Source organism: Accipiter gentilis, chromosome 12 (genome assembly GCF_929443795.1).
Source record: "Accipiter gentilis chromosome 12, bAccGen1.1, whole genome shotgun sequence".
Taxonomy (NCBI): Eukaryota; Metazoa; Chordata; class Aves; order Accipitriformes; family Accipitridae; genus Astur; species Astur gentilis.
The window spans coordinates 4,244,400-4,255,332 of record NC_064891.1 but is presented as its reverse complement, the minus strand read 5'-3'; the positions used below and the strand labels follow the sequence as shown (position 1 = coordinate 4,255,332).

Sequence of the window (10,933 nt, the reverse complement as noted above, 5' to 3'; positions counted from 1 at the left end):
ATTACTGACTCAAATACCTGGTGAGCCTCTATGAACCTTGTTAGAGGAAAATCAGTCACTTCCTCTACTTGTGGCATGAGGCATTCATAAAATACATACAGTAAGAAGCGGTAACACACCTCTACAAGTGAGCAAAGCTCATTGTATTAAAAAAAAAAAAGGTGTAAAAAGAGGATCCTCAAAGATTTCTGACTCCTTATTTCCCTAGACTCTATGAAATTCAAGAGGCTTTACTAATTACTTATCTATTCATTCCTCACATCTACTTTAACAGTAACATTATTAAACATACACATATTATTTAAGATCACCTTCTAGAGCTTCAGGAATGATAGTGGCTTATGGAGGGGAAAAAAATACACATTTAGCCAATACTGGACTAGCAATGCCAGCTAAATGGTCCCATTTATTATACCCATGGTGACTTTTGCATGACAAATCAATCTAGTCTAGTTCATCCTTTTGCCACAGTTCCAGATGGAAAAGTATGGAGCCTACAGACAATGTTAATTTTTTACTTTATTTTTTTCAGGTGAAAGTAGCAGCAGATAAAAACTGAAGACTGAGCTCTAGGTGAGCTTATATTCCTCTTTAATCCATGGCAAGAATACAAGCACCTTGTTACCCATCTTGTTGACCTAAAGTCTGTAGCTCTGCTGTGTGTAAATTGTGGTGGAGGAAAACATTTTTTCTGCTGTACATGTGTAAAGAGATGGGTCCCCTCGGAGGCTGCCCGAGTCTCCCTGTGAAAGTGGTATGCTGCCGAGGTGCAGCTGATGGGTCTTTTGGAGCTCCTGAGAACACTGGATAGCTGTCTGCCTTGGATGCTGGCTTTGCTGTACTTGGTGTCACGGTGGCCAAACCGTTCTGGGTGGCCTCTGAAGCGAGGGTTTCATACGTGCCTCTAGCATGCTTGATGACTTCCACAATCTCCTTCTCTTTTAAGAGGTTGCTCAGACACAGATTAGACAGCTGACAGCTCTTGCTTTCATAGGCCGTTGCTTGGTTGCCTGATGAGTATCTAAAAGGGTCCTCGGTGGGAGTATGTGCTGACTTTCTGTCCCTTGTGCTGAGATTTTGGCTCACCATTCTGTTTGGATATGTAGCCTGGGGAAACAAAAAAACCTGTATTTGTAATAGAACATATTAGGAAAATGGTGTAGAGTATATAAAACACTCCTCGCTACAGATGTACAGCACGTGGGGCTGGCAGATTAAAACAAAAGACGAATCTCAAATACTGGTAAAACTCCCAAAGCTCTGCTAGCATAAAATAGAAGTATTGTTCATTCATATTTAACAGAACTAATATTAAAAAAATGCTTATTATAGGTAATGATTTCAGCATTTTCTTTTAAAAAAAAAAAAAGTTTAAATCAAAGGAGGAGAATTTTTTTTCAGAACATAATGAATGGATAAAAAGGTTCCATGAATTGTAAACAGATTTTCAAAAGCATTTCACATGATGAAACAAAAAGAATTTTGATTGCATAGATTTCAACTCTTAACACTCTCCAATACTTACAAAATGTAAAGAACTTCTTTTGTGAATATCTTCATGCCTTGGTTAAGCTCAAAACATGCTTAATTTTCATTGTCCCTTGAATCTAGGTGTTTTGTTGTGTAGTTACAGTTAAATATATGCCAAAATGCTCCGCCAGAGCAGAGCAATAATTTTATTTCAGCTGCTTTGAAAAATTACAATGCAAGAAGGATTCCAGCATGTTAGCAACTTTTGATGCTGTGTGAACATGCATGCATTTGTATTTGTTTAAATAAGGGGAATTTATCTGTGCACGGCAAGCCAGATCACTGCAAATTTCCAGTGTGTGCTTAGTGTGATGCTTCTTTTTGCCCTCCACAGAACACCTGGCTGGAGAGGAGATGATGGGGCTGTGGGATCTTCTGTCACACATTTAAAAAATATACTCTCAGTGTATAAAGTGTTGAGGGGAAAATGCTAATACAGTCACAGCAGGATTCTGCCTGTTCCATGACTGACTGCACTAGGTAGCTTCTAGAGGTGAAGCCCAAGGAACTCAGCTCACAAAGAGATGAGGAATGCACTACTCAAGATGTGAATGTTCAGAAGTCTGGTCCCTAGTGGGCTCTGATGTTGCAGAATAAATCTGAGAAAATAAAAAATACTCCCAAGCTTTACAACAATACTTTGCTAAGAATATTTCAGGATGTTTCCATGATTCCATAGGAAACTTGTATACATTGTTCAGGACAATCTGTATCACTTCACATGCATTTCTATTTTAAACAACACAGAAGAATGATACAGTTAATATTGACGGCTTACATCTTTTTCTTACTGTAGGCATGCTAATGGTCATGCTTCTACACAGATTCATATGCAGGTTTGGATACAAGTATTGCAGGGCATTTTAGGTACCAGCGATAGTATTTTCAAAAATTATTAGTACTGGAGTAATATTTTTCCCACTTGATTCAGTGCTGATTGCACCCAGACTCATAAATGGGAATAAAACGCTTATGGAAAACAGCACTTAAGTTTTTATGCCTATAGCACACAGATGTTGAGATGAAATTCAATTTAATTCCTAGGGAATCATTCTTGGGGAGAACTGTCTGTAAGTTCAATCACATTTTCAAAATTTATTTCTATGCCAGTAAATAAAATCTTCCTACTGGGACAAGAGAGTCACATTCAATGTCGTGCCAAAAATCCCTGCATTTGTTATAAGGGAATGTTTCTGAAGTTACCGTATGTCACCCTATGCCCTTTGACAACGTAAAGATTGGTATCATAGAACTGAGAGGAACTTCAGAATGGGACATCCAGTCTATTCTACACTTCTGGTTAGCATCAGCTTATCCCTATGTTGTTCCTGACATTTTTTTTTTTTTTAACTAGCTGTTAAGGACCTTCATCAATGTAGTCTGTACAGCCTCCTCAGCTAACTTTTTCCACTACATTACCTTTACTTTTAGGAAAGGTCTTCCTAATGTCTAAACTGAATCCTTCTGGCTGCAAGTCTATTCCTTCTATCTCTCTACCATGGAAATGAAGAAAGAATTGCTGTTTGATCTTTGAATACCTGTTTATGTCTTTGAAGAATGCTGACAAGCTACCCCGTAATCTCTTCTGCTCTAGAAGAAAAAATATCACATTGATCTTTTGTCATAGGACTCATCTTTTAGACTCCGAGTCATTCACTCTTGTCTTCTCTATAGATTCTCTTCAGTAATTCCACATTTTTTCTTGAAGTAGATGGCCCAAGAGTACAGCACTTAAGGTAATCCCCTACCACTAGGAAGCAGAAGCAGCACTATTAATCCTACGAAGGACTTTGCCTGCTTCTTTTTAATTCACTCCAGTATGAAGTTAGCAATTTCATGTTCATCTGGTTGTCCACAATAGTTCCAAGATTTTTTTTCTACAAAATTATTACCAAGTTGTTCAGCTGATTATTGTCACATGGGCATAATTCCTCATTTGCCTCTGTTGAATTTCATAATTTTTCCTCTGATCTTTTGTCTAAAGTATCAAGATCATTCTGAATTCCAATTTTATCCATTAACATGTTTTCCATCCTGCACAACTTCATGTAAGCTGTAAATTTAATAGGAATATTCTCTACTCCATCATTCAGGTAGTAGATGACTAGTATTGAACACTATAAAACCCTACTTACTATAACCTTCTGCTTTAACATTGGGCCATTGGTAACTAATTTCCAATGACAGTTTTCCAATTTACTCTATATTTGTTTCATTTAGTCTGCATAGTATGTTTATAAAACAGTATCAAAAGCCTTACTAGAAGCAAGAAATCTGACATCTACAGCTTTTCTTCTAGCCAGAAGGCCTGTTACTGTGCTGTTGAATGAAATTAGATTGGTTTGGCAATTGATTTGATTTGTAATCCACATTGGCTCTTGTTCATCTCGTTTTCTTCTATGTGCCTATAGTTAGTTTGATTACTTGCCTCAACTTTTTGTCTGAGAATTGAAACTAATGGAAAACATTATAATATATTTAAGATTAATCACAACCTCCCCCCAACACTTATAAAAATAGAGACTGATACTGCACTCTGATCAGTATATTCTTGTTTTAATAAAAAAGCCTCAGAGCTTTTTGTAGTGGCATACACTGCTCAGTAAAGTCTAGGAATTAAGAACAGTTTCTCTTCTTACAGCTGCTACTGAAGTGCCAATGAAAGGATATAATTTATGTGTTTAATCAGCAACTATCCTTGTTCTTGTCTTCATTCAGTGAGATTACTCAGTCATAAACAGCATGATATGTGAATAATTGGAGTTTAAACATGTTGCTGCAGACCTTTGTAGCCTTGGCTACAGAGGCCACTTCCAGTGAGAAGCATGACCATTGCTGGAGGTCTTGGATACAAATTGTCTTATAGTCTTAAGAATGGCTTAGCACTTACTTTTGTCTCTTGAAATAGAATAAAAAATAAAAACTTGTAGGGGAAAAAATTCTTATGAAATGAGTTATACCAACAATGTAGGTTTTACAGTAAATACAGCAGAATCAACTGGTTTTGAAAATGAGAAGTGCAGAGGCATATTCAAAACAAGGCATATTGTTGAAAATGGGTACCAGTAAAAGGTACAAGGCATGATTACGTAATTTTTTAATATTGCTTTTTTAACTTGATCTTGATGAAATGCTCTGTTTTGAATATCTGGCACTGTGGTGTTTCTTTCATCTTCCTTATCAAGGTTCTCTTTCACATGAAATATTTTCATTTTAGAAAATACATGCTGAATTTGTAGGCCTCCAAAATATTTGCTTCTGGTTGTTGACCAAAGGGGGGAGACAGTGTGTGTGTATGTATCAATAAATATTTAATAATATATATGTGGTGAGGGAAGGTCTTGTGAAGCTGTAACTTGCTGAAATTCCCCTTCTGTTGAATAATTAAACAAATACCAGGTGGTAACAAATTAAGAGCTAATTTACCTTGATTTTAAAACATCAATAGAAATTTAGAATATGCCATCAGTATTCTAAGACATTGGTTTGACCCTGTCTCCAGCAATAAGACACAGGTGGTTAACATGGAAAGACAGACTCATTCTATCAAATGCATAGTTAGACATGAAATGAACTGGGACTTTAATGGAAACACCACCAAAAAGCAATACTATTATTGTTATCTATGACAAATTACCAAAGAATAGCTTCTAATCAGGAAAAGAGAGAACAGTGGTCAGACAGGAGTCAAAATCAACAAGAAATCCTCTCCCCTTCCCCCTTCCCCATAACATTATTCTCCCCCCTAAATATTGACAATAAAAAGTCCAATGCTGCTTTGAATTTCATGCAAATTAGTTTTTGTATAATTCAAACATTTTTATAAAAATCACAGCATACAGAATTGAAAATAATTGTATGTTGTTGTTTTTCATTTGCTGAATTCAGATAGTTTAGCTTGAAAGAATGTAGTCCAACTGAGTTTTCTTGCTGGCCCATTTTACAGTTATTTAGAATCCTCATGGTCTGGTCAGAATAAGAAAAATATCCCAGAATGAAATGCACAAACAGTGAGAACCACACATGCAGCACCAACAATAAAAATACTCTGGACAAACTTGAACTTTTATTTTTAACCTATTTCTCCTTATCTTCCTGTAAATGTTTCATGAAAAATTTTCTGTGGTGGACTTTTGGGTACCAACTGCATTCTATGAGCGTTAGACGTGATGGAGCAAAGCCACAATCCCAAGGCATCTGTTTGCCAATTTGAAGGCTGAGTCCTTGTCCAAAGCTGAAGGTGGCTTCATGCCAGTTGTGTTCCAGCCTAGCCTAGAGCAGCTGCAGGGCTGCTGTAAACTGCTGCTTGGCAGTGCTCCAAGGAGCTGATCTGCCAGCTGGTGACTGCCGAAGCAAAAAATCCATTCATCTCTTTCCCTTTTACTTTTCAGTAGCTCAGCTAGAACCAACAACTTCTCTGCCCCAGAAATCCCCAAATGCCACCCTACAGTCTGCCTAACTGTGGACTGAGGAAATGGGCTGCAATTAGGATGCAAATGTGGCTCTGAAACTTTTTTCAGAAGTAGCCCATTTTAAATATATGAAGAGGAAAAAAAAAAATAAGCCCCCTTTGTTGTTTCAAATAGATCTGAAAGTAAGAAGACATGTGGATTTGAATTTCCTGATCACATTAAACACAAAAAAGTGCATGCTTTCTTGCTTAAGTCTAATTCTCAAAAAGAAAAGAAAAGAAAAAAAGGATTTCTATTAAAATCTGATTGGCTGTAAAATTTTGATAGGTTGGTATCATGATCACTGGTGTTTTACGGTACATAAATATGAGAAAGATCTAAATATCTTAGGTTTGATTATTCCACACTGGTGCTAAATACATTAAGATTGAACCAAAAATGGCAACTTAATATTCCTAAAGTATTTTTTCCATAAATTTTCTTGATGGTTCCTCTTTATGATTGTCATTCTGGCAACTTTATCTTATATTAAGAAAAAAAACCCAAACCCCTCAATGACCCACTTTAAAGTAATGAAAACTGACTACTCTTATAGAAAGCTCCAGAATGGAACATGTTATTAAAAACCCACTGCAGCCATTCATCACTTTCCATTTTCAAAACCAATGAGTGAAATATGACAAGAGTTAACAACAAGACAATACTGCTGCAGGACATTCAAAAATGGATATTGTTGCTGACTGTCTTCTGATAAAGTACTGATATAAAATGACAGAAAAAGACATGAAATACAAAAACACCCAAAAAAAGCATGCCGATTTTTAAGATGCCTGTGCCCAGAGGCATCTGGGAGTCTTAGATGCCTATAACGTAATTCTTCCAAGTAGAGCAGCTTTCTTAAATACATCATTCTGACAGCAGGCACAGAGAATAAAACCAAACAAAATACTTTCTCATCTGTGTATCCAGCACACCCAGACAACCAACGAACAACAGTGTATTTGAAGAACAAGGTTTTTACCACCCCAAAGTATTTTTGCTTTCAGAGGTATTAATGGAAGCACGCTCTAGAGAGAGTAATTATTCTGACAGAAACATGAAGACTTCCTGGATTTCCTCAGGTTTTCTACTGCTTAATTATTTTGTGTTTGCTGTTACATGAGGAATATAAAACGTGTTCTGCAATATAATATTAACTATATAGTCCAGCATAGCTCACTTGGCCCTTGTCAGGTCTCAGCTAGACTGCAGCACCTTCTGCAGAACTGTCTCCATTTGCAGCCTAGCCCAGAATTCATAAAATATAAAGGAACATAAAGAAGTCCAGAAATAAAAAAAAGGTGCTATAGCTCTATATTTTGAAGGATGGAAAGGATGAAGCCCTGCATCACGCTTTTGAATTTATATCCCTTCAGATGCCTTTCACACTTCTGAGAGTTTATATAAGTGCAGATCTAATTTACCAAAACACAGGTTAACTCAGTACTTTGGTATGCCACATCTGTCACTATGTCAGTTCCTTAATTTCTACACCTCCTCACTTTTGTGCTTACCAGCTTCCAGCCTAGAGATGATCCAATACAAAATGTAATTTAGCTGCAGCAGGTAATTGTTCTTCATTCAAGTCTCTTAAAAAGCACTCATTCTTATTGATTTCAGTAGCATCTCGACCATGAGAGTAGCTTTTACAACCCAGATCTGCACCTATTGATCAAATGATGCTGCCTTCTGGCAACATGCGACACATGAAAGAAGTAAAGTCCAGTGTGTCAAAATAAGGCATGGACTAGTATCAACAGGTTATGGGTAAGAACCAGCTGCTGATCAATTTGCAAGCTCTGCTGTCATCCATTATAAAATGAATGCAGTTAACATAAATCAGAAACATTCCTCTTTCTGCCTTTCAAACACCTTTATTTACTTACTGAAAGCAAAAATTATGACATGCTAAAATGCATGCCTCTTTCCCATAATGCCCTTTTAACCAACAGGCCAGTTGAATACAGGTGAACTATAGTGGTGAGCTAATGTCCTAAAAGGATTTTATGGTAGTGGCGATACAGTGTGATAAGTAACCCACAGAAGGCTTAAATAAGATATTCATCTTCTCACAGCATAGAATTACCCTTGAAAAATTTCATTTATGTAAGTATAATGCAGAGTTGAGGCAACAAGGTATAAAAGGATGTAATGCTGTTTTATAAAGTAGGAAGAAAACAGTGAAGAATTTTTCATTCATCTCTAGTAACTTACAGTAAATCACTACTCTGCGTTCTCAATACTGCATTTCAAGGGTTAACTGGAAGATTTTTCTCATTAGTAAAGCTAATAGAAAATTTTGAATTTTACAGCTGTTTTTACCATGTCTTCCAAATTAAACATTTGGAACTCTGGAGCTGTTCACCAGTGTTAGTCATATTCTTCAAAAATGCTACAAAATTCATTTGAATGATACTGAATACACCTTGTTATACCCTGTGGCTTAAAATTCCAAATAATTATAAAAATACTGATGATAATGAAAAGCTACTAAATAGTGTGGATCTTTCAATGATATGACTACAGAACAGCAGGACATACTATGTGAGACAACAAATCTTATTTTACTCAGTCCGTATCCAAGACTTCCCCAAGATCAGAAAGTCCATCCAGAAAAGGTGATTTTTTACCAGATGAACTTTTCTTATTTTGGACCTGGGTACACAATGGTAAGGAAGATGCAATGGACTTTTACACCCATTTAAAAAATCTGTTAACTACCTAATCCTGGAAACATCCTGTGTTTAGCAAAGACTAGCTCCCCTTCCTCCAGCAATTCTTGTAATACCTCTGTCTCTCTTGATGCCTTTGGCATCTTTTTTTACCGACCTCCTATCCCCTCAGCTTCTTTGGGTAGCCACAGCTATTGCATCCAATGATGAGGAAAATATCTTCATTAGGCTCTTGTTGTACACAGGCTCCACCTTTGGTTATAGGTAGCAGAGTCTAGAATAAGGTGTCCAAGTCATACTTGGTCATGGACCTTCCAGGCTCCATTCAAGGGGACTGGATCGGCCCCATGTTCACCCAGCACTTTGGGTCTCACTATCCCCGTGCAACCCAAGAATTAAGGGCCACTTGTGCCACACGTTTAGCTACAGTCATATAGAAAGTCATAGGTGTCTACACTTAAGGTCCTCTTTTGCATAACTGATGCAAAATGAACTGATAGAACTTGGAACTAGGGAACACAAGGGTCACTTCAAAAGACCACAGTTCATGCAGTATGAGCAATGAAGTTTGACACAAAGGTCATGAGGAAACACTAAGGAAATACAAGCAGGAAAACTGCCCAAGTGCTAATTAGCCCTTCTGAAAGAGTGTGCTACTCAGCTGACATTTATTGCTATGCTAACGCAGGTGTTCTGGCTTTGCAAGCCAAACTACTATTTTTGTACAGCATTTGATGTGCCATGTAGACATAATAAGTTGTTCAAAGATCTCTGCCTTGTGCCTTACCTATTTTTTTGATGACCAATTGCCTGAAAGCTGTGAAGTCCATTTCTAGGCTCAGGCCTGACATGTGGTCACTAGAACCTGATTGTCATATCTGTAGATCATCTGAATTAAGACTGACTTGTAGGTGGCAATTACCTTTGACAACTAACTTCTATTATATAGATGTTTAGGTTTTACCAGGTTTCTAATTATACAGTAATTTATTTTCCTACTCTAATGTCACCTAACATAATTTCCTATAGTACCAGAAATTCTGTATGTAAAATGAAATTCATATGACTATGTATTCAGTTAGATAAGATACCAGGATACAGTTGTCTTAGGAGTAGTAGTCTCAAAAAGATTTAAATACACCATGTTCAATTGTCTATATACTGTATCGCTCTATATCTGAGACATACTTCTAGGAAAAGAAAGAAAAAATATAGTGTCTACATTAATTGCTTATAAATTCTCATTTAAAATGTGGAGGAATGCATTAGACGTTGTGCTTACAGATGTATTCCTGTTATGTTTAGGATAAGAATCTTAAATACTTTGGCATATGAGGTTTTTGCTTTATCAGCTGCACATAGAGGAACTTAAACCTCTATTGTGTCTCTGTATATTTTTATTATCTTACCTTCTGTGAAAAAAATAATCATACATACTTATCTTTAAGTTCAGGGCTTTCCTGTGTCACTTTTAATTAGTGAATGTCACAAATCAGATTTCTAATGAACATGTACCTTCTGAAAAAGGCACTGCTTGCTCTTTCATAAAAAACGACACAAAACCCCAGATGAATTGTACTTAGCCAACACTCACCTTTTTACACTACATTCTTTAACAACAATAAAAAAACCTTCCATTAAACTGAGTTGCATAAATTGGCTTCCTTACTTTTGGAAGAAATAGGGGCCGAACTTATAAGACCAGCGGGGGAAATTGCGTACATTGGCAAATGATGTTCAGCTACTGTCGTGTTAATCAGTGACACTACGCCTCAGTTCAGTATACAGTCTGCAAAGGAGAAATCAAAGAACTAACAAAAAGGGCAAATTTTATCCTGATGACAAGAAAAGAAATACTAATTGCCCTTTAATTGACTTGACTTTTTATTTTTATGACAAGATTACTGAGACCAAGGCATCCTTGAAGAAAAAGAGCAAATAGTCTTTTTGGTTTTATATATATATATTTTTTTATATATATATATATATATATATATATATATATGATGACACCTGTTTTAGGAATGAAATGTCACAAAGTAGCTAGATTTTTTTATCCCTAAAGTAAATTCCCATAATTAAGCCTTTTTTGTGATTAGATGAAAACATAACAACTTACCTACAATCAATCCCTAGTGTTAACTGGTCAGGTTCAGTGTGTTTGACAACATGCAGAAATAGTTTAGACTCCTATGACAGGATGAAGCATTACTATTCCAGAAAAGTACTGACTCCCTGCTGTAGGATTCAGTCAGAAAAACCCCCTCTATGAACTTTGTA

The 10,933-nt window shown here is 36.5% G+C and overlaps 1 protein-coding gene across 3 annotated transcripts in view; it reads right to left on the bottom strand.

Annotated features, from left to right (window-relative positions):
• Positions 1-352: 352 nt before the first annotated feature.
• CCSER1 (coiled-coil serine rich protein 1) overlaps positions 353-10,933 on the bottom strand; it is a 715,692-nt gene continuing 705,111 nt past the window's right edge. Inside the window, exon 10 of one of the 3 annotated variants that reach the window (XM_049815128.1) lies at positions 353-1,107. In XM_049815128.1, the coding sequence (XP_049671085.1) occupies positions 622-1,107 (486 nt within the window). In that variant the 3' untranslated portion in view covers positions 353-621. The remainder of the gene's footprint in view (positions 1,108-10,933) is intronic. The other 2 variants (XM_049815129.1, XM_049815131.1) reach the window with 2 other exon arrangements.